The sequence below is a fragment of the Silurus meridionalis genome, chromosome 7 (genome assembly GCF_014805685.1).
Source record: "Silurus meridionalis isolate SWU-2019-XX chromosome 7, ASM1480568v1, whole genome shotgun sequence".
Classification (NCBI taxonomy): Eukaryota; Metazoa; Chordata; class Actinopteri; order Siluriformes; family Siluridae; genus Silurus; species Silurus meridionalis.
The window spans coordinates 6,774,169-6,799,635 of NC_060890.1; the positions used below are offsets into that span (position 1 = coordinate 6,774,169).

At 42.4% G+C, this 25,467-nt stretch overlaps 1 protein-coding gene across 1 annotated transcript in view; it reads right to left on the reverse strand.

Annotated features, from left to right (window-relative positions):
- Window positions 1-16,236, reverse strand: part of LOC124388821 — a 35,510-nt gene extending 19,274 nt beyond the window's left edge. The window contains exons 1-5 of the mRNA XM_046853880.1: window positions 16,060-16,236; window positions 6,873-6,959; window positions 3,957-4,074; window positions 3,519-3,581; window positions 1,490-1,649 (exon numbers count right to left, since the gene is read on the reverse strand). Coding sequence (XP_046709836.1) covers window positions 1,490-1,649; window positions 3,519-3,581; window positions 3,957-4,074; window positions 6,873-6,959; window positions 16,060-16,094 — 463 coding nt within the window. The 5' untranslated portion in view covers window positions 16,095-16,236. The remainder of the gene's footprint in view (window positions 1-1,489; window positions 1,650-3,518; window positions 3,582-3,956; window positions 4,075-6,872; window positions 6,960-16,059) is intronic.
- Window positions 16,237-25,467: the final 9,231 nt, after the last annotated feature.

Here is a 25,467-nt window from a genome sequence, read left to right on the forward strand (position 1 = left end):
ACTCCTGTCTGACCTCGTCCGTCAACCTGTCCATCTGTCCATCACCATTGCAAACCAGGAAGAGCTCAGAGCCAATCCTTAATGCAGTCCCACCTCCACCTTGAACCAGTCTGTCGTTCCTACAGCACACTTCACTGCTATCACACTCTCCTCATACATGTCCTGCACCACCCTCAAATGACACACCTTCTCTGACACACCTGACTTCCTCATACAATACCACAACTCCTCTCTCCACCCTGTCGTACCCAGCACACTCCTTCCCCATTCCTCAGGCATCCTCTCTCCTTTCAAAATCTTGTTAAACAACCTGGTTAAAAACCTCTACTGCCATTTCTCCTAAACATCTCCATCTCCCTCTTCGCTGCTCTCACTTCCTCCTTACTAATCCTATCCACTTCCTGCTTCACCATCTCCACACCATCCAACCTTCTCTCTCTCTCATTTATCAGATGCTCAAAATACTCCCTCTATCTTCTCAACACACCCTAATCACTAGTCAACACATTTCCATCTCCATCCTTTATTGCTCTAACTTGCAGCACATCCTTCCCAGCTCGTTCCTTCTGCTTGACCAACCAATACAAATCCTTTTCTTCATCCTTAGTTTCCAACTTCTCCTACAGATCCTCATATGCCTTCTCCTTGAATTTCGCCACATACCCCTTCACCTGCTGTGCATCTCCTTGTACTCCTGCCTACTTTTCACATCACTTTGTTGATCCCAAATCTGTTTTGCCAACCTCTTTCTCCTTAGGCTCTTCTGCACTTTCTCATTCCACCACCACGTCTCTTTGTCTTCCTTTCTATTTCCAGATGTTACACCAAGTACCTTTTTAGCTGTCTCCCTTATCACTAATGAGGTAGTTGCCCAATCATCCAGCACCTCTTCACCACCACCGAGCCTCTGTCTGACCTCTTCCCTGAATCTCACACTACAGTTTTTCTCCTTCAGTTTCCACCATCTTATTCTTCTTTCACTCTTCACTCTCCTCTTCACCTCCAAAACCATCCTACAGACCACCATCCGATGCTGTTTAGCTTCTCTGTCCCCTGCCAACACCTTACAGTCTCCAATCTCCTTCAGGTTGGGATCTCCTACATAGAACCTCACCTGTGTGCACCTTCCTCCACACTTATACGTCCTATTTTGTAACTTATGTATGTACAATATGAAAATATGTAAACGAGTCTTTTCTGTACAGTTCAATTAACGCATCTGTTTCTCCGCAGCACAACCACACATTCTCTAAGCGCATTCAAGTTATGAAAATTGCATGAATATTTAATGAACGTGGGCTCATGTTTGAATTTACTCTTTGCGTGGCAAACTTTTCTGAGACATAAAAAGTAAATCAGGGACTATCTGTAAAAACGAGTGTGCAAAAATACAAGTACACAGCGACTAAATAATGCCTGGCGATTTGGAAAAAACAAGATCGTATAATTATGCGAATTGTTCTGCTTCATTATTAATTCTACTACTGACCTATTTCTTTAGCCATCGCAAGGCCTTGTGAGTAAGTAATAGGGGTGAGTTTCTTTTCTTCCAGCTTATCAACAGTGTCTTTGTCTTCTCTTAAGTCGATCTTGGTTCCAACCAGAATGATTGGGGTGTTTGGGCAATGATGTCTGACCTCAGGATACCACTGTGGGGGGAAAGAAAAAAAAAAGACGTCTCAGTCAGATTTCACAAAAACAAATTGGAAAAACAACCTAATTGTAAACAACCTAAAAAACAGATTTGTCTGGTTCTAATCTAACGTAAGCAACCTAAAAACCAGATTGTTCTGGTTCTCACCTAACGTAAGCAACCTAAAAACCAGATTGTTCTGGTTCTAACCCAAGGTAAGCAACCTAATAACCAGATTATTATGGTTCTAACCCAGACATGGGCAAACTATGGCCCGCGGGCCACACACGGCCTGTTAGGTTTATTAATCCGGCCCGCCGAACGTGACCAAATTCTATTAAAATAGGTACGGGTAAACATTGTTCAATTTACCTTTCCCCTGTAATGCCCACGTTTCCCCTAAAGATGTCGCACTTCAGCTCCATTGACGTTGTTTACGTGCAATACTCTCTTCTTAATCTGATACTCTTTAAAAACACCTCGGATCTATCCTGAGAATTGCCACAACAAAACTTACTCCAGACTTTGATGAACTGGCAAAATAAGTTTTTAGAGTTCAACAACACTGTTCCTACTGAAACTGAACTTGAGTTTTTCTGCTGTGTTTACTGATGCACTGGGGAAAAAAAAGATCAACAAATTGTTGATCTTTTGGCACTTGATGAAACTGAATTTGCCAAATCTCTAATGTAATATATACATACAGTGAAACCGTGAGGTACGAATTTATTTCGTTCCGGAACTTTACTCGTAATCTGAAAAGTTTGTATCCCGATACGAATTTCCCCATAAGAATTAACAGAAACTTCGCTCTGGACAACCAAAAATATTACTTCAAAAATAAAAATAAAGCCAATATTCAATAATATTATTTACTTTTAACATGTTATATTGAAATCATACCATATAAAAACATATAAAAACATATAAGAGAAGAAAACATTATCTTTACTGGGTACTTTACCTTTGAGAAGACTTGCTGCTGGCATGATGGAGACGACGTTCGTAGAAGGGGAAGGTGGGAGAGTTATTGTTTGGAAGGAGAATCTCCTTCCGTGTGTGTGTGTGTGTGTGTGTATGACCTGGCCCCTCTGTCAAATTTTAGAACCCATTGTGGCCCGTGAGTCAAAAAGTTTACCCATCCCTGTTCTAACCCAACGTAAGCAACCTAAAACCAAATTGTTCTGGTTCTAACCTAACGTAAGCAACCGATTTTTCTGGTTCTTCTACAAAGCTGAATGCACATAATTGTATAGGATGCCATTGGAGGAGTTAGCATGCAATTCTCTCGTGAAAATTCAGAGACCCAAATGTTCCAGCATGACAATGTACCTGGGCTGGAGTGGAAGATTTTGAGTGGCCTTCTATAGAGCTTCTAATTCACTTTTCATTTCAATTATATTTGTATAATGCTTATAACAATGGACATTGTCCCAAAGCAGCTTTAGAGATGAGGAGGTTATACAGGTAAAAATATAGTGAAAATCTAGTGGTACATCTTCCCAGACAAGTGGAGGATATTATTACACAGCAACTGGGGACTAAATGTGAGACTAAATAGGTCAGACTTGTGACTGCACATTTTAATGCCGTTAAAATTAATTTGCGTTAGCAGGTTATTAATTTGTTATGTTGACAGCCCTTAATATATAGATTATATCTAAATTAAATTGTCAAATCATCAAATAAAATGTACGAATATTATTTGTACATACAGCTAACAAAATACTAGAAGAGTTTTACACAATATCCTCGACCAGACGCATTATATCAGGCCCTTCCTGTTTCCCTGCTGTCCAGATTGTGGACAACAGAGTAGACACAAACAACACTTCCTTTAATTTGACTTTCTTAGCCACACAGGGTCGGTAAGGAAGCTGCTTACTTTGACACGGACGTTCTCGAACGAGGCAGGGCTCACCAGCGAGAAGCAGATTAAAAACACTTTCTATAGAGGAGAAGGAAAAAAAAAAAAAGGAAAAATGAGACAGAACTTCAGGTTCAGAAATATGGAAATCATTTCCATTCCGTTTCTTGATTCGGCACGGCCTTGTTGAACTGGAATGAAAGTCGAAATGGAGAGATGTGCAGTAAAGGGGAAAATAGAGAACGCATTCAGTTTTATTAGCAGAATAAGTAGTGGCAAGGACATAATAGGAGACTTTGTGCCCCGTGAAACACAAGCACAGATTTTCATAACAATCGCCACTGGTACGACAGTCTCATGCAGAACAAAAAGCAGCAATGAAGCACGGTCAAAAGGATTGAAATGAGATGAACTGTTAATATTCACTCTGCATTGAGCTTGCTCATGGCACTGTACCGTTTGAGGATAGGAAAGAGGCCTGAGTCGGTCGTAGTCCTCCAGTCCTGCTGTGTCCCAAAGCTCCAGGTTCACTGGCTTCCCATCTACCATTACATTTGGAGAATAATTATCAAACCTGGAGAGAAATTGAGAGAATTTCTTTGCGTGTATGTGAAGAAAAACAAGAGGACAAATACTTCTATTGAACACAGTGAAGCTGAGAAAATGAATGGAGACACAACTAGATATAAGTTCATGTCGGCTACTGGACTTTAGCAGACGGGTTTGTGATGTTACTCACACCGTCGCAGAGGTGGGAAGTAACAAAGTACAAATACTTCGTTACTGTACTTAAGTAGATTTTTTCGGTATCAGTACTTTACTCCACTCTTTATTTTTCAGACAACTTTTTACTTTTACTCATTAAATTTTTACACAAATATCTGTACTTTTTACTTCTTAGATTTTCAAAACCGGCTCGTTACTTTAGTTTTAATCCATTGATTTGGTGAATTATATATTTTTTTATTTTCACTGGGCACCGATTTCAGCCGAACAACCGATTTCCTGTCATTGCGCGTCTTTTTCAATCCGCTGGTGTATAAAGTCCTGTCTCTCACTCACCACAGATGTAGGCTAGTTTACGAAGCTCAGTATGAGCAGGGCAGAAGGCAGTAAGAAGTTTGGAGTTAACGTGGATGAGACAGAGGGAGTACACATACACTGAATACACTGAAAACACTGAAAACATACACTTATTCACAACGTCCCTTCTTTTTTCCTTTCTTTACTTAGATATAAAATAAATAAATAAACTCCACCAAAAAATATTTTTAATCAGTAAACTTTTGTTTTATTTCTGCGCCAAGTCTCAAATCAAACACCAAATCCGCTATGTTTTACACAATTAACCCTCTGGGTGGCGTTTTGTGGGTTTTTCCCTCATAATGGAGACACAAACTTAAATTACTGTCTTTATTGATCGTACAGATAAAAACAATACATCATTCAAATCTGTAAAATGTCTATAATTATATATATATATATATATATATATATATATATATATATATATATATATATATATATATATATATATATATATAAAAGCTTCTTGACTTGATTTGAAGCGGTGCAGTTTCTCCGGTATCACCTCATTAACAGTCCGTGTGGAAACATAGCAAAGGCTCTTAATGATGTCCACACATCTCTGCACTGTAATATTTAATCACTGTACATATGCGTACACATTAGTCTGACATATGCGTTAGTCTGACTTTAAAATGTCCACCTTCACTACATTTATTATCATAAATTAGATGCACCTGTTTGAGGTCGTTAGCTGCATAAAGACACCTGTCCACCCCATACAATCAGTAAGAATCCAACTACTAACCTGGCCAAGACCAAAAAACTGTCCAAAGACACCAGAGACAAAATTGTACACCTCCACAAGGCTGGAAAGGGCTAGGGGGAAATTGCCAAGCAGCTTGGTGAAAAAAGGTCCACTGTTGGAGCAATCATTACAAAATGGAAGAAGCTAAACATGACTGTCAATCTCCCCCGGAATGGGGCTCCATGCAAGATCTCACCTCGTGGGGTCTCAATGATCCTAAGGAAGGTGAGAAATCAGCCCAGAACTACACAGGAGGAGCTGGTCAATGACCTGAAAAGAGCTGGGACCACCGTTTCCAAGGTTACTGTTGGTAATACACTAAGACGTCATGGTTTGAAATCATGCATGGCACGGAAGGTTCCCCTGCTTAAACCAGCACATATCCAGGCACGTCTTAAGTTTGCCATTGACCATTTGGATGATCCAGAGGAGTCATGGGAGAAAGTCATGTGGTCAGATGAGACCAAAATAGAACTTTTGGGTCATAATTCCACTTAACGTGTTTGGAGAAAGAAAAATGATGAGTACCATCACAAGAACACCATCCCTACTGTGAAGCATGGGGATGGTAGCATCATGCTTTTGGGGTGTTTTTCTGCACATAAGATGGGTCGAGGCTGGGTCTTCCAACATGACAATGACCCGAAGCACACAGCCAGGATAACCAAGGAGTGGCTCTGTAAGAAGCATATCAAGGTTCTGGCATGGCCTAGCCAGTCTCCAGACCTAAACCCAATAGAGAATCTTTGGAGGGAGCTCAAACTCTGTGTTTCTTAGTGACAGGCCAGAAACCTGACTGATCTAGAGAAGATCTGTGTGGAGGAGTGGGCCAAAATCCCTCCTGCAGTGTGTGCAAACCTGGTGAAAAACTACAGGAAAAGTTTGACCTCTGTAATTGCAAACAAAGGCTACTGTACCAAATATTAACATTGACTTTGACAGGTGTTTAAATACTTATTTGCAGCTGTATCATACAAATAAATAGTTAAAAAATCATACATTGTGATTTCTGAATTTCTATTTTTAGATTAGGTCTCTCACAGTGGACATGCAACTACGATGACAATTTCAGACCCCTCCATGATTTATAAGTGGGAGAACTTGCAAAATAGCAGGGTGTTCAAATACTTATTTTCCTCACTGTGTATATATATATATATATATATATATATATATATATATATATATATATATATATATAATATCACATGCTGTAAATATGATATATATGATATGTGATATATTTATCTGCACTATTTGCACGATTGCTACTTTTTGCACTTCTGGTAGATGCCAAACTGCATTTCGTTGCTGTGTACCTGTACAATGTAATCTATCTATCTATCCTTTATGATGTGAGGTCCAGTTAACAGCTAAAACAGGTAAAAGTAATAACTACTTTTTACTTAAGTACATGTCAGAGCCAAGACTTCTTTACTTTCACTTGAGTAAAAAAGTTTAATCAGTACTTCAACTTTTACCCGAGTATTTTAAAACATGAGTATCTGTACTTCTACTTAAGTAAAGGATGTGTGTACTTATGCCACCTCTGCACCGTCGGGATGCTCTCTCCAGGGAAGGCATTGGTCTTGTAGCTGATCAGAAGACATGTTTTCCCAACTGTCCTGTATTTAAAAAAAATTATTATATACATCCAAGCGTATATGAGAGCATACCATGACCATACCACCGTTGTTCTGATCTTATACAAGAATACATTTTTCAATGCAGAGATACTTTAACTACAAAAACATGGAGCGCTCTACTACTAGGAAAAAGTGCAATGACTGTTTTCCAGTCTTGAAGTAAAATAATTGAGCACTTTTCTGTAAAATGAGCCTTATACCACCTCTATTGTTCATCAATGAATGCAATTTTTAATTCGCACATGTACATAGCTAATGGCAGCTTTTAATATTGGACTGTCCACTGTATAATGTTGATACAAACGTAGTTGTAGTTCTTTTTCTAACTTCGCTCGGTGTTTCTTTAAGAGAATCTTTGGGTGTGACCAACTATAGAAGCACCTATGACAACACGTCTGTCTTGACAGACAGGTCAACCTGAGATAAGGCTCCGCCCCACCTTTATTCCTCAGGTCGACCCCTTCTAACATTATTTGCGCTTTCTTCCTGTGTGGGACTACATTAAGCTCTCTCAGCACATCCAGTTCTCGGCTGGCTTTCGCTTAACTGTTCATCGTGCGGGCTGTCATTGGATTCCGCCACTAAACGCAAGTCCAGTCATACAGAATTGTGCTGAGCGACGTCATGGTATAGCGTTCACATTGAGGCGAGCTATTCCTATTCCAACCTGCTGGGTATGAAATTACACGGTAGGGACTTAGTAGCATCAAGCTAATTACAGGCTTAGCGCGTCAAGGCGAAGCTTCGGAGGGCTAACTACCCTGCAAATTTCGGCAGACTAACGTGTTTGACGAGTCTCGTTTTCTCCGTACTCAGCCATTTCGACGGTCATCCCCCCCCACCATAGGGAATGAGTCGAGGATCATGGAGGTTGCATCCCGTCCGTGTCCATCATCATGTGGAGCAACCATCTCGGGCAGGGACCCTCACCAGATGTGCATCGCGTGCATGGGCCCAAAGCACGCTCAAATGTCGCTTGCAGACCTGCAAGCATGCGTTCACTGGTGAAAATTTTTTAAAGACGGCTGAGAGTAGCGGTGGCTAACCAACAGGACCCGTGTCTGTCCTGCGCCGCTGCAAAGTCTACGGCCGTCGAACATCAGCCGCGAGCTACCACGTGCTGGGCGGAAATGATGGAGGCAGGATCGCGGTCATGCCGCCTCTGTTCGATAACCTCCTTGCGGAGAAGGAGAAATTACCGTTAGACAAAAACGCAGAGGGCTATGGGAACTCTGACCTCCTCAACTTGGATGTGGAGGACTAGGATGAGGACGACAGTGGTCCCTTCCCGGCACAACAGTAGAGACCCCAGAGCGCAGGCGACACAGCCTCGCAGGCAGAAGGTAACCTGCACGAAGAATGCAAGCGAGCCGCGGCTAAGCTGGGACTAGCTTGGCCCGCGGCCCAGGACGCAGAGGGAGCTGTGAGAGACCTTTACGACAGGAAAAGGCTGCCGCCTGCTCAACCCGCTGCTAGACAGCTCCTGCCTGCCGTGCCGGCTTGCATGAAGATGTCTCGTTATTGGTCTAGCCCCTTCAAGAGAAAGCTTCCCACAAAAGGGTGCTCTAAGCTGGAGATTCAGGGGATGGAAGAGCTGGAGTTGGCTGGACCCCCAGCAGTGGAGCCTTCGGTGGCCTATCACCTCCATCCGAATCGGGGCTCTATCTCTGCCTCCTCTCAAATTGCACTGCCTGGAAAAATCGAGAGATTGACGGTGTACATCTATCAGAGGATGTATAAATACACGGCGCAGTCAGTGTGCTCGCTAAACGATGTGACTTTACTGTCCACGTACCAGGCGGAGATTTTGGAGGAGATGGATCGACAGTATGACACAGGAATACCTAAACTGGTACTTTGGGACGAGATCTGTGTGGTGAACGACCTAATCCAGCGCTCTTCACGAGGCACGGTTCAGGGCTGCGGCCAGCACTCTTAGGAAACAAGAGGACGAAGCTTTCAACCTTTGTTTGCCTCGCAAGCTGACTCAGATCCTGCCACCTCAGCCAGCACGTTGGGGGTTTTCCACAGCTGCAAGAGGGAGGCCGTTGAGCGCAAGGAGTGCGAGATTGGCTCTCAGCGGACTGGTCAAAGTCCGAGATCGGATGGCTTGGGACCGTAGGGATAGCATTCGTTTGCGGCCGTGGCGGCAAGAAACCGTCCGCCCCACCCCGAGCAGAGGAATAAGAAGCGTGCAACCTGACACGCGAATGTTCCCCTGTCCTCTTTTCTCCACCGGCGAAGAAAAGGAAAAGGGAACACAACCCGGTTCCGAGTTCCATAAGGACTTCCTCCCTAGTTTCTCCTTGGGTTGGAGGAATAAGGGAAACTGTTCAGTGTCACCAAGCACTTATGACATATGTTCAAAAATACCAAGAATTTAGCGTGCACCCCCCTAGATTTACCGCTGGAGGGCATGCTCACTCTACCAGTGGAGACCAGCGTGGCGATGGTTGTGACGTCATCAATGCGCAGGGGTTCCCTTTCTGTGTGCCTCCTCAATTGGCGCACATGCACTGTACATACATGGGTGTTAAGCACGATTTCACGGGGATACAGGCTTCAATTCATCATGAAACAGATTCAACGGTGTGTTGGTCTCAGTGGCCGAAGGAGAGTCGGCCTGCATACTAACGGCTGAGATCGACTCTCTTTTGAGCAAAAGGGCAATCAGAATTGTTCCGGAGGTAGGAAAGCAATCAGGGCTTTTACTCCCGATACTTTGTGATCCCGAAGAGAGGAAGCACATCTCTTCTTCAGATTTTGGACTTCGGTGTTAAACAAGCCCCTGAGAAAATATTCATTCAGAATGTTGACACACAAAGCACTCTGTCGGTCGATCCGCCCAAAAGATTGGTTTGTGACGATCGATCTATCGGACGCGTATTTCACATAGACGTTTACCCGTCACACAGAAAATATCTGAGGTTTGCACACAGAGGCACTGTGTGCGAGTTTCAAACCATTCCGTTTGGACTGTCTCTCGCTCCGAGAACTATCAGCAAATGTGTGGAAGCGGCTCTTTTGCCATTGCGAAACATCGGGATACGGATTTTGTCTTATATAGACGATTATCTGATATACTCCTCGTCGAAAGAGCGAGCGATCAGAGATGCGGAGAGCGTGGTCACACATCTCTGCAACTTGGGTTTCAGAATAAACAGTGAAAAGAGCCGCTTGTGTCCCGCGGAATATGTAGGACTCAGTATAGTTTCCCTCTCCTATCGAGTCATGCTGACAGAGAGGAGAATCGCATCTCTCATACAGTGTCTCTCCCGTTTTTGGGTGGGGACTATGGTCCCGTTCTGTGTGTGCTAACGAATGCTGGGTTTAATGGCCTCGGTGATTTCTGTGGTGAACCTGGGACTTCTCATGATGAGAGATTTTCAGAGATAGGTTGCGCGTTTGCGGTTATGTCCCCAACGTCATCTCAATCAGCCAGTCAAAATAACGCATGCGTCATAGCGCTCCGCCAATGGGAATGCTCCACAACTCTTCGGTCGGGAATTCCCTTGGGGGTGGTGTCGTCGAGGGTTACTATGAAGACGGACGCGTCTTTGGTGGGCTGGGGCGCGACCCTAATGGGCAGAGCTGTGAACAGCGTTTAGCCTCCACAGCTAATCCTGTGTCATATAAACTACTTGGAGTTGTTGGCAGTGTTTCTAGGACTGAAACATTTTCTGGCTTTCATAAAGGGCCGACATGTACTGGTGAAAACCAACAATTCCATGGTGGTCGCATACATCAACCTGCAGGGGTGTGTGCTCTCCCTCCATTTACATCAGTTAGCGAGGAAACTGATAATGTGGTGCGACATAAGGCTTTTATCCATCAGAATGACTCATGTTCCAGGCATATGGAACAAGGGTGTGGATTTGTTGTCCAGGGGAATCCCCTGTACAGGGAATGGAAACTGCACACCCAGGTGGTGGAGCAGATATGGCAGAGATACAGCCGGGCTGCCGTAGATCTTTACGCCTCGTGGGAAAACGCTCAGTGTCCTCTGTACTTTTCTCTAAGGGACAAAGATGCACCATTGGGTGTGGATGCGTTAGCCCACCCATGGCCAAACGTTCTTCTCTACGCATTCACTCCACTAAGCTTGATTTCTCCCACCCTGGCCAGGGTAGGGGAACTCCACGCTGGGCGTCCAGACACTGGGTCAAGAGTCAAGTCAAGAATCAAGAGGCTTTTATTGTCAATTTTGCTATACACAGTGGTACACAGTACACAGTAAAAACGAAACAACATTCCTCCGGAACCCTGGTGCTACACTAAACAACAAAACAACAACAGCATAGAGCTACAACACAAACATAAAGTGCATCAAGTGCAACCTGGTGCAAACAGTGCAGACAAAAAACAGTACAGACAGACAGTGCAGACAGACAACACAAGACAAAAAACAAAAAACAAGTATAGCGCAGACTAGTAAACCTGCTGTATACTTGATTATACAGTACTGTGTAAGGAGAAATGTAAAAACTATACCCAGGAGAGAATACAAACAGAACAGAACAATGTAGTGCAGAAAACAGCAGCAAGGAGGTGCAAAGACAGCATGTAAACATTATACTGAATACAAAAGGTGCAAAGACAGCATGTAAACATTCTACTGTAATACAAGGTGCGAGTATAAATAATAATAAATAGATAAGTGGTGGTGGAGTGGATCGAGATAAGTGATGATTGTGTTTAGTCCAGGTTGTACAGTTCAGTAACACACATTTGAGTGAGTGAGTGTGTACGAGTTCTGTTTCAGTTCTGTGTGTTGAGTAGCCTGATGGCTTGTTGTGATGGCCCGAATGCTTCGGAACCGTTTTCCTGATGGTAGGAGTGTGAAAAGTGTGTGTGACGGGTGTGTGTGATCGTCCACAATGCTGTGTGCTTTGCGGATGCAGCGTGTAGTGTAAATGTCCATGATAGAGGGAGAGAGACTCCGATGATCTTCTCAGCTGTCCTCACTATCCTCTGTAGGGTCTTGAGATCCGAGACGGTGCAATTCCCAAACCAGGCAGTGATGCAGCTGCTCAAGATGCTCTCAATGGTCCCTCTGTAGAACATGGTCAGGATGGGGGGAGTGAGGTGGGCTTTCCTCAGCCTTCTCAGGAAGTAGAGATGCTGCTGGGCTTTCTTGGTGATGGAGCTGGTGTTAAGTGACCAGGTGAGGTTGTCTGCCAGATGAACACCAAGGAATTTGGTGCTCTTGACAATCTCCACAGAGGATCCATCAATAATCAGTGGAGATTGGTCGCTCTGAAATCAATGAACAGCATTCGTACATATGAGTCCTTGTTATCCAGGTGGGTGAGGGCCAGATGGAGGGTTGTGGAGATGGCATCGTCCGTGGAACGGTTTGGACGATACGCAAACTGCATGGGGTCCAGGGAGGGTGGAAGCTGTGTCTTGATGTGCCTCATGACGAGCCTCTCGAAGCACTTCATCACGATGGGAGTAAGCGCGACGGGACGATAGTCATTGAGGCAGGAGACAGTCGATTTCTTTGGCACGGGAACAATGGTCATTGTCTTGAGACACGTGGGAACAACGTTGCTGCTCAGGGAGATGTTGAAGATGTCAGTGAAGACATCTGCTAGTTGTTCTGCACATTCCCTGAGCACTCTGCCAGGAATGTTGTCAGGTCCAGCAGACTTCGTGGGTTAACTCTGCATAGAGTTTTCCTCACTTCAGCTGTGGTTAGACAGAGCACCTGGTGAGTGGGAGGAGGGATGGTCTTCCTCGCCACCACGTTGTTCTGTACCTCAAACCGGGCGTAGAAGTCGTTCGGCGCATCTGGGAGGGAGCGTCACGGTCACAAGCAGGTGATGTGATCTTGTAATTCGTGATCGCCTGGATGCCCTGCCACATGCGCCGAGTGTCTCCACTGTCCTGGAAGTGGTTGTGGATTTTCTTTGCGTGTGCGCGCTTCGCCTCTCTGATGGCACGAGACAGTTTGGCCCTTGCTTTTAAGGCCGTCTTGTCCCCTGATCTGAAGGCAGAGTCTCTTTGTTTCAGCAGCGCACGCACATTTGCAGTCATCCACGGCTTCCGGTTGGAGCGTGTAGTGATGGTCTTGGAGATGGTCACATCATCAACGCACTTGTTGATGTAGCTGGTCACTGATGATGTGTACTCCTCCAAGTTGATGGAATCGCCGTTGGTTGCAGCCTCTCTAAACATGTCCCAGTCAGTGCACTCGAAACAGTCCTGAAGAGCAGAAGTAGCTCCTTCTGCCCAGGTTTTCACCTGTTTCAGAACCGGTTTAGAGCGTCTGACGAGCGGTCTGTATGCTGGAATTACATAACAGAGCAGTGGTCTGAGTATCCGAGATGGGGGCGGGGCTCCGCATGATACTCGCCGAGGATGTTTGTGTAAACAAGATCCAGCGTGTTCGCTCCTCTCGTTGCAAAGTCCACATGCTGATGGAGTTTAGGAAGCACAGTCTTGAGATTCGAATGGTTGAAATCTCCGGCGATAATAAACAATCCGTCGGGGAGAGCATTCTGCAGGTCGCTAATAGCGCCATAGAGTTCACACAGTGCCTCCTTAGCATTAGCACTGGGTGGAATGTACACTCCGACGATGAATACAGTTGTAAATTTCTGTGGTAAATAAAAAGGTCTGCATCTAACAGTCACAAACTCCACTAGCGATGAGCAATAGCGAGAAACAAGCACAGAGTTCTTACAACATTCCGTGTTGATATAAACACACACGCCACCACCGCGAGTCTTACAGCACAGAGCTGCGTTTCTGTCGGCTCGAAACACGGTTAGCCCGTCTAGCTGGATCACCGAAATAGTTCAGCTGCTGTCAGGTCAGCCGTGGCCACTCCCTCCACGGAGGGACCTTCTGTCCCAGGCGGGCGGAGAGATTTATCATCCACACCCGGACAGGAAAGCTCTCTGGGCCTGGCCCGTAAAAGGTGGAACTTGAGTGTGGCAGGTTTACCCCCATTGGTAATACACACTATCCAGAGTGCCAGGGCCTCGTCTACTCGCACACTTTATGACAATAAATGGCGAGTTTTTGAGAAGTGATGTGGCCGTGGTCACATTGTCTCTTTCCAGTGTTTTTTGGGAGACATATTGTGTTTTCTCCAGGATTTGCTGGATAGAGGGAAAGCTTTTTCTACTTTGAAGGTGTATCTGGCGGCTATTTCTGCAGGTCATGTCGGGTTTGGTAATGAACCTGCGGGTCGGCACCCTTTAATTAGTAGGTTTATGAAAGGTGCATTCCGTAAGAGGACGGTGTCTCGGCGGTTGGTGCCTCAGTGGGACCTGTCTTTGGTTTTGGAGGCCCTTTCTCATCACCCCTTCGAGCCGGTGGATGGCAAAGGGCTAAGATTTCTCTCTCTTAAGATGGCACTGCTTGTGGCTCTAGAGACAGCTAAGCATGTGAGCGAGCTGCAAGCCCTGTCTGTCAGTCCATCCTGTTTACAGTTTGCCCCAGAGCTCACGAAAGTTTCCTTTCGCCCTAACCCGGCGTTTGTACCTAAAGTGGTGGATTCTTCTTATAGATGTCCCGTTACTAAACTTTCGGCTTTCCACCCTCCTCCGTTCTCATCTCAGGAGGAGGAGAGGTTGAGTTCCTTGTGCCCAGTGCGGGCCTGCCATACGTATATCATGCGAACAGCAGGTTTCAGGAACACTGACCAGCTGTTTGTGTCTTGGGCTACCATTTACAGGGGTAAGCCGTTGTTGAGGCAACGGCTGTCCAACTAGATTGTGGTGGCTATATCTCTAGCGTGTGAATGCTGTGGTTCTCAGGCACCTGCGGGTCTGAGGGCCCACTTTACTAGAGGGATGGCGACATCATGGGCCCTACTTAAGGAAATTTCTTTTCAGGACATTTGTGCAGCGGCTGGTTGGGCTACGCCACACACCTTTTTGCGGTTTTATAGATTGGATGTGTCTGAGTCATCCTTGGTGCATGTGGTGTTGGGATCCAGACGTCCAGAGCCCATGTGATTGGGTGTAGTGGGATCGTGTGCAATCCGGGAGTGGTCTATATCTCCCATATTGAAACACAGAGTGAAGTTAGAAAAAGAACATTGGGTTACTTAATGTAATCCTGGGTACTTTGATAACAGAATGAGGTGTTTCACCAGCACTTCCCTCCTTGCACAGGGATGGGATGAAATCTCGCTGCAATAATATTACAAGGGGTCGACCTGAGGAATAAAGGTGGGGCGGAGCCTTATCTCAGGTCAACCTGTCTGTCAAGACAGACGTGGTGTCATAGGAGCTTCCGTAGTTGGTCACGCCCAAAGCGATTCCCATAGTGAAACACCTCACTCTGTTATCAAAAACCCCGGGATTACATTAAGTAACCCATCGATTCTACTTTATAGCTTCTATATTAAAATGTATTTTATGGATTCCCAAAAAGTCTTCAGTACACTTTTCAGAAAGAAAGAAAGAAAGAAAGAAAGAAAGAAAGGCAGGCAGACAGGCAGGCAGGCTACTGGGTTCTTGCTCCAGAACAGCAAGATATTTTATATTGCGTATATGAACGCGTAGCCTAGCAGTCACATGGTCATCTTTACAGACAAAACTTACACAACCTGAGAGAAATTACTCATATTATATATAAATGTTCACTTAAAAAAACTAAAAATGTATTTATTGTGTTATAAAGCTGCTTCAAGTAAAAATGGTTTCATGACTCCATTGCATAAGATACTGAAGTGCCATGAGATGATCCAAACGTTCCAATCAGACACACACATACACACACAAACACACACACACACGCACACGCACACGCACACTCTCTCTCTAAATTGATGTGTTTTAGGACATGTATTGGTATCCGGAAGTGAAGATGTAAATCCAAAAAGCTCCACGTGATGGAATTGAAAGGGTTTTACACTAAAGAAAATATATAAAAAAAAATACAAAATGTATATATATATATATATATATATATATATATATATATATATATATATATATATATATATATATATATATAAAACCTAAATGAATATATACAGGTTTATCTGGTTCCTCTAACAAGTCACGTGACTTAGCCTACCAGTAGACACGTCCAATACACAGCATGAACACACACTCACCCGTCTCCAACCACCACGCACTTTATGGCCTGCATTCCCACCTGCTTCTTGTCTTCTAGATGTAGAAATAATAATAATAAAAACCTAGTCTCTCTGGATCCCACTGGAGATACACCACCTTCTCAAATAAAACTAATCTCTTCAGGAAAAAACAAGAGCTGGCAAATGAGACTTCACCTCCCATTGCAGCCAACACCCAAAAACAACCGAAAATAAAATCACAACTGGTTTTCTATAACGCCCTGTTCATACTTCCATGCTGGAAACTCATTTTGTGTAAGAAAACTCCCTATTGCACCCGTTTTAATGTTATGATGGAATAATAGTATTCACAAGCGGCTCTCTCTTGGGTGCTTACTGTGAGGATTTCTCAGGATTCCTCAGTAGATAATTTCCCATGGATACATATCATTTTCAGGAAGTCGGTCCATAATAAGCACCATCCATTTAACATGGTAATTGATTGATTTTACATATACATGTAGCAAAATAATCATGTATAATAATCCACAACTATCAGCAGATTGAAGCATGCTGGTGGAAGCATTATGCTGCGTGTTATTTTCTCAGTCACTGACTTGACCATAGCTTCCTCGTTAATTTAGGTAGGTAGTTAGGTGGTAGCTCAGTGGTTAAGGCATTGGACTCTGGATCGGGAGGTCACAAGTTCAATCACGTCAGTTCCTGTTTCCTGTTGTTGAACATTTCACTTTCCGTTGGCTCCGTCTCGTCTATTTTTGCTTTCGGAAGAGCGCTTTTTTCCCTGTTTGAGTGGAGGACATTCCCACCAGAACTACGAACACACACTACAGTAATCACATTAAGGTACGTAATTTCTCTGTTATGGCGAACACCCAGTTCATTCAGTGTGTGAAGTGTGACATGTTTAGTCGGTCTTTCTCCGTTGTTAGCGATAATTTTATCTGTGAGAAGTGTAAGCTAGTTTGCTCTTTGACAGAGAATATTTTAGCATTAGAGGAGCGCATCCAGAGTCTAGAGAGAAGTAGTGGGTGTGAGAGCAGTCCAGGTTCTGCAGGGGAAAGTCTGGATGCCCTAGGTGAAGTTAATATTTCCCCGACTCCGGCATTAGAGCCCTCGCAGCGGGGGGCGAATGGGTGACGACTCGGCGGCATACTCGCAAAGCCAAAGCTAACGCTAAGGCTTGCCCACGGGAGCACCATTCCTCTCCGCTTCACGCGTCCAAAAGGTTTGCTCTCCTCAGTGAAGCACCCGCTGAGAAACCTGAAAGAGCTCTGGTTTTAGGAGACTCCATTCTGAGGCACGTGAAATGAGCTAGGGGCACCAGCAGCACAGGTTATGTGTAGGGAAGGGAGCCAGGGCGCCGGACATAGAAGGTCAGCTTAGATTCTTAGGAAAGCATAGGTTCTCTAAGATAGTTTTTTACACAGGAGCTAATGATATACGCCTTCAACAGTCAGAGGTTACCAAGAGTAATATTATAGAGGTGTGTAAATTAGTGAAGGCAATGTCCGATGCAGTAACATGCTCTGGCCCCATCCCAATGCGACGTGGCGATGTAGCCTACAGCAGGTTATGGTAGCTGAACTGCTGGATGTCAGAGTGGTGCTCCAAAAACAATGTGGGCTTCATTGATAATTGGAGCATTTTTGAGGGCAAGGCTGGCCTGTTAGGGCGGGACGGTATCCATCCCACTCGGGAAGGTGCTGCTCTCATTTCTTGTAATATAGGTCATAGTTTCTGAATAGCACTAGTTAACAAGTGACTGTCTAGAGCCAAAGCCAGGGAGCAGACAGACAGGCTAAACTGACCGTCTGCTAGCTGCACAGAGTCATCACTCAGGATCCACCAAATTGAGACTGTGTCTGTCCCCCGAGCAAAACCAAAATATAGGAATTCTCAGAAAGTCTGTTTTAGTAACCTGATTAACATTAAATTAAATAGGACTGAACGCACAGCCAGCACCTCTGATCTAAAGATAGGATTACTGAATATTAGATCTCTTACGTCAAAAGCGCTTACTATAAACGAAATTATTACCGACCAGGAGTTCAAAATAATGTGTTTGACAAAAACATGGATTAAACCGAATGAATATTTAGCATTAAATGAAGCGAGTCCTCCTGGGTAAAGTTACATACACCAACCCCGTCTAAATGGCAGAAGAGGTGGAGTAGCAGCTATTTATAATAATAATTTAAGCGTCACACAAAAGACTAAACACAAATGTAAAACATTTCTTTACACCAGCATAAAATATTCAGTGTCCGAAAGCAGGTCCAGTCGGTCAATTCCACTAATTATTATTTATAGACCCCCAAGGCCCTACTCTTATTTTCTCATATATTTTTGCAGATTTCATCACAAATTTAGCTACTTCTTTAGACTAAGCATTAATTATTGGTGACTTTAATATTCATTTTGATAATCAGGAAGACTCCTTAAGTTGTGTCCATTCTAGATTCAGTTGGAATTAATCAGAATGTTATAGGACCCACTCATAGTGGTGGACACACTCTCGATTTGTTGTTAACATTTGGATTAAAAATAAAAAACTTAGTCACAATTCCACAGTCTGAAGCTATTACAGACCATTATCACATCTCTTTTAAAATCTGCCTTAGTCATTGCATTACTACCTCACCACGTTATCGTGTTAAGTGTACTTTCACGTCAGCTACAGCAGCGAGTTTTATCAACAATCTTCCAGAAATTACGATATTAGATAGATCTCCATCTGACCCCGCAGAGCTCGACTGGGCCACTGAATACCTAGAATCAACGTTACGTTATACTCTAGATCAGTGGTTCTTAACCTTGCTGGAGGTACTGACCCCCACCAGTTTCATATGCGCATCCACCGAACCCTTCTTAAGCGGGTCGTGTCATCACAAATCATATGAGTCAGGTGTGTGTCTTGACCTCCGCCGAACCTGAGACTGACTCACCGAACCCCTGGGGTTCGATCGAGAAGAACCAATGCTCTAGATGATGTAGCTCCCCTTAAGACCAAAATGATCAGGGAGAAAAAATTAGCACAGTGGTATAATGATCATACACGCATCTTAAAACAGACCACTCAAAAATGAGAACTTAAATGGCGTCAAACAAAATTAACAGTATTTCAAATAGCATTGAAGGAGAGCCTCCTAAATTATAGAGAATCTCTTAGTGCTGCTAGATCAGCATATTTCTTCACCCTCATAGAAAATAACAAGCATAATCCTAGATTTTTATTCAGCACGGTAGCAAAATTAACAGGGAATAAAAGCACTGCACTTACATGCACACCATCAATAGATAGTAATGATTTCATGAACTTTTTTAATAATAAAATTGAAACCATCAGGCAAGAAATCCAGACAATTAATATAAATCCAAATTATTTTACAAGTAACCCTGTAGACAGCAGTGTAATTATAGCAGACAATCAACTACAAAGCTTCACTCCTATTAATGAGAATTACTTAATTTCATTAATTTCCTCATCAAAATCATCAACCTGCATTCTCGATCCCTTGCCTACAAGTTTCTTTAAACAGATAACTCAAGAGGTAATTGAACCTGTTTTAAAAATAATAAACTCTTCCATTAGCACTGGTTATGTACCTAAATACTTCAAACTGGCAGTTATCCACCCCCTTATTAAGAAACCTGACCTTGACCCATGTCAGCTGTCCAACTACAGACCAATATCCAGAGGTGGCAAAAGTACACACATCCATTACTTAAGTAGAAGTACAGATACTCATGTTTTAAAATACTCTGGTAAAAGTTGAAGTACTGATTATACTTTTTTACTTAAGTGAAATTAAAGAAGTTTTGGCTCTGACATGTACTTAAGTAAAAAGTAGTTATTACTTCTACCTGTTTTAGCTGTTAACTGGACCTCACATTATATTAATATGATGATAGATAGATAGATAGATAAATAAATAGTGCAGATAAATATGTATCATATGTACAGCATGTGATATATATGTAAGCATATGTACAGTGATTAAATATAAAGGCTATAACAGTGCAGAGATGTGTGGACATCATTAAGAGCCTTTGCTATGTTTCCACACGGACAGTTAATGAGGTGATACCGGAGAAACTGCACCTCTTCAAGTCAAGTCAAGAAGCTTATATATATATATATATATATATATATATATATATATATATATATATATATATATATATATATATATATATATATATATATATATAATCATAGACATTTTACAGATTTGAATGATGTATTGTTTTTATCTGTACGATCAATAAAGACAGTAATTTAAGTTTGTGTCTCCATTATGAGGGAAAAACCCACAAAACGCCACCCAGAGGATTAATTGTGTAAAACATGGCGGATTTGGTGTTTGATTTGAGACTTGGCGCAGAAATAAAACAAAAGTTTACTGATTAAAAATATTTTTCGGTGGAGTTTATTTATTTATTTTATATCTAAGTAAAGAAGGGACGTCGTGAATAACTGTATGTTTTGCTGGAGGTTTTAATTTTGCCTCTTTTATATCTAGTTATTTATTTATGTATTTACTTTTTTAAATAAAAATGGTAAAAACAGAAATGCGCGCTGAATTGATAGCGTGCTAATAACATTTAGTGCCGTTTACAATAATTAGATTTTTGACAGCCATATATATATATATATATATATATATATATATATATATATATATATATATATATATATATATACAGTACAGACCAAAAGTTTGGACACACCTTCTCATTCAAAGAGATTTCTTTATTTTCATGACTATGAAAATTGTAGAGTCACACTGAAGGCATCAAGGGCTATTTGACCAAGAAGGAGAGTGATGGGGTGCTGCACCAGATGACCTGGCCTCCACAGTCACCGGACCTGAACCCGACCGCAGAGTGAAGGCAAAAGGGTCAACAAGTGCCAAGCATCTCTCGGGGAACTCCTTCAAGACTGTTGGAAGACCATTTCAGGTGACTACCTCTTGAAGCTCATCAAGAGAATGAGAGTGTGCAAAGCAGTAATCAAAGCAAAAGGTGGCTATTTTGAAGAACCTAGAATATGACATTTTTCAGTTGTTTCACACTTTTTTGTTATGTATATAATTCCATATATAATTCCAGGTGTTAATTCATAGTTTTGATGCCTTCAGTGTGAATCTACAATTTTCATAGTCATGAAAATAAAGAAAACTCTTTGAATGAGAAGGTGTGTCCAAACTTTTGGTCTGTACTGTATGTATATATATATATATATATATATATATATATATATATATATATATATATATATTAATACCGAACAAATTAAAAATTTTGTTACCTAATGAATGTATCCAGGCTATAGATCCACATATAGAACACAAGCAGAGAAAAGATGATGATGATCAGGAATGTGTCTGTTCTCAGTCATGTTTATATCACTGACTCCCTCTGTCTCATCCACATTAACCCCAAACTTCTTACTGCCTTCTGCCTGCTGATTCTTATCTTCATAAAGAGTGAGAGTCAAGACTTTATACACCAGTGGATTGAAAAAGACACGCAGTAACAGGAAATTGGTTGTTCGGCTGAAATCGGCATGCAGTGAAAAGAAAAAAATTCTATTTCACCAAATCAATGGATTAAAACTAAAGTAACGAGCTGGTTTTGAAAATGTACGAAGTAAAAAGTACAGATATTTGTGTAAAAATGTAATGAGTAAAAGTAAAAAGTTGTCTGAAAAATAAAGAGTGGAGTTAAGTACTGATATCAGAAAAATCTACTTAAGTACAGTAACAAAGTATTTGTACTCCGTTACTTCCCACCTCTGACAATATCAAATCTTCCTTTTATATCCAAAATTTTAGAAAAGGTTGTGGCACAGCAGTTATGCTCACACCTACTTATGAATAATATTTTTGAGATGTATCAGTCAGAATTTCGGCCTCATCATAGCACAGAGACGGCGCTAATTAAGGTGGTAAATGACCTGCTATTGGCCTCTGATCAGGGTTTTGTCTCCATTTGTTTTGCTTGACCTTAGTGCAGCTTTTGACACCATTGATCACACTATACTACTTGCTAGACTTGAGAATGTTGTTGGAATAAAGGGAACAGCTCTCTCTTGGCTCAGGTCTTATTTGACTGATCGCTATCAGTTTGTTGATGTAAATAGTGAGTTCTCCACACTCCCTGAGGTAAAGTTTGGTGTTCCTCAAGGATCTGTCTTAGGCCCTCTGCTTTTCTCTTTATATATGCTGCCTCTTGGTGAAATTATTTATAAACATGGTATTCGCTTCCATTGCTATGCTGATGATACACAGTTGTATATTTCAGCAAAGCCAGATGAGAGAGATCAGCTAAACAATGTTGAGAAGTGTGTAAAAGACAATAGACAGTGGATGCTTGATAACTTTCTTCTGCTCAACTCAGATAAGACGGAAGTACTTTTACTTTTACTTTTTACTTTTTACTTTTACCACATGCAGCTAGAAGCAACCTTTCCGATTACGTAGCATCTCTGGATGGTGTTTCTGTTTCAGCGTGTACGGCTGTCAAAGACCTTGGTGTGATTATTTACCCGAGTCTTTCCTTTGAGTCTCACGTGAATAATATCACCAGGATCGCCTTCTTTCACCATAGAAATATTGCTAAAATTAGAAATATGATGTCGTTATAGGATGCAGAAAAACTAGTTCATGCCTTTTGTTACTTCTAGATTAGACTACTATAACGCTTTACTGTATGGGTGTGCAAATAAGTGCATAAATAAGCTTTAGTTAGTTCAGAATGCAGCAGCAAGAGTCCTCACTAGATCTAGGAAATATGACCACATCACTCCTGTTTTAATCAGTCTACACTGGCTCCCAATCAGATCTTGCATTGAATATAAAATATTACTACTGACGTATAAAGCACTTAACGGTCTTGCACCGCAGTATCTGAGTGAACTTCTGTACCAGTATGATCCTCCATGCCTACTTAGTTTAAAAGGTGCTGGCTATCTGTTGGTTCCTCAAATAATGAAGACTACAGCAGGGGGCAGATGTTTCTCTTATAAAGCCCCACAGTTATGGAACAGCCTTCCAATCAGTGTTCGGGACTCAGACACAGTCTCAGTGTTCAAGTCGAGGTTGAAAACATATTTATTTAGTCAAGCCTTTAATCAGTAGATTTTTTCTTAGGTAAAGGCTCAGATCTGGAGGGAACATGGATATAGAGTGTTTGGTGAACTGGGATATTTGTATGCTGTCGTCCCCTCACTCTCCCACATTCACTCAGGTTTGTTGACAGTGGTGTGGTGGGTCATCTCTTATCCCAGAGATCCCTCATGTCTGTATTACCTTCTGGTTCTCCCTTGTAGTTATGCTGCCATAGCGAGTCTTGCTGGAGTCCAAACTGCACAGTGACATTAACTTTCATACAACAATAAGGACACTTAATAATCCATATCCTTCTCTTCCCGTCACCCTCTTCTCTCTCTCTCCCTCTCTCTCTCTCTGTCGGTCGAGTTAAACTTGCTCCTGCCCCTCTCCCCTCCGTGGATCTTCCCACTTCGTCCAGGCCTGCCTCTGGATAGTGTTCTCTTCAACTGCAGGCCACTCTGTGCAGCTTGGGACGGTTTCTCATCAACGCCTTGGGTGGTTCCATTAAATTCCGGAGTAAGAACGGGCGCTTTGAGGATGGATTTGACTGTAGTTAATGTCAACAGTCTCCTACACTGACTCAGGAATACAGTTCGCATCTGATCATCATCACTGCACCCCGCAACATTGTATATTTGCTACAAATGGACATTCGGTGCAACCCAGATGAGGATGGGTTCCCTCTTGAGTCTGGTTCCTCTCAAGGTTTCTTCCTTATGCCATCTCGGGCAGTTTTTCTTTGCCACAGTCGCCACCGGCTCGCTCATCAGGGACAATCTTACTTATAAAGAACATATTCACTTTTAATCACCACATTATCTGTGTAAAGCTGCTTTGAGACAATGTTCATTGTTAAAAGCGCAATACAAATAAAAATGAATTTAATTGAATTGAACCACCAAGTTGCTCAGTTGTAAGTCACTCTGGGGGTCTGCCAGATGCTGTTAATTTCATTTAGAATGTGGACTTTCTTTGAATGTTTCTTGTTCTTCTTGATGCTTTTTCTTTTGGTATATTCTCTGAGGCATTCCAGGAAAGGGTGTATTCATAGAGATTACATTACGACTCAGATGCTGTTAGTTCAAATGATCATGTGACCCAAATTTGCAAGCATTAGGAATGTTTTCCTGTCTGTATCATGCGCTGTTTGGTGTAGATTTATGACACATAATTCCATCTCAGTTCCAGATTGTGAAACTACATAGGGCAAAGGGTAAATATTTATTCAGAGCACTGTAAACCATTAAAATAGTAAACCTCTTATGGGATGGTAAGATTCACTGGTTAACAATGTGATGCATCAATTACAAAAGTGTGCATTGGATACAAGTTTGCATTGGTAAAAAAATAAATACATAAATTATGTATAATTATTAGTAGATGCGCTATACCTTCATTATTTAGAAAGGGTTTAATACATGGATTGATTTCTCCTCGCTAAACTGTTTCTCAGGGGCATTCTTTCAGCATCACTGCTGCTACGTGAATATCACAACACTACGGAGACAGGGGCGTGTCCTGAAAGTCACGTAGAATACAGATTAACATGGCAGAGGTAGAGCTGCATCTTCCTGGAGACAGAACAGGAAAAGAAAATCTGTCTTTCTTTTTTTTTTCCCGATACAAAGGCTTGTTTGTGAAAGGAACATGCGTTGGAACAATCAGTACCATATTGAATTTCATAGCAGCATATTTTCCCATCGAATCGCATTGTGATGATTCGAATCGAAATCAGACCGCACCGCAATAGGGGTGAATCGTAACGTATCGTTAGATGCTTTATATGTATTTTTGAACGTTGAATCATTGGTTATGCATCAAGATGTGAATCGCATCAGCCTCAGTTATGGAGTTGCACATGCCTAGAATATACTACATATGTTGTAACTAATGTAGTTCATTGTTTTCTACTCTCTTGACAGGTTATGGACGGGGCAGATATCACCTTTAAAAGGACAGCGGCCGTCTCGGCAATCTCTGCTAAAGTAATCCCTTATTGAGCTACCAAAATGAAGGTTCTACGGTCACAGTGATGTAGCACTGACACTAAAATACTGCTTTAATTCTGCTAGCTGCTGATGCCGGCTCAGGCTGAGATCTTGTGCATCCTCGCCTGTGGCCACCAGGTGGTCAGCCATTCTGAAATATTCACAAAAATCTTCTCCTTTAAAGAGGTAAAGTTAAAAGATCTGTCATCCGTCAATATGTGCTGTAGGAATAGGTCCTGTTTCACGTGGCCGTGTTTCATAGTCACACCTCAGGACAGGACAGGAATGTGTGGCGAGATTTAAACTACCACATGTACAATGTA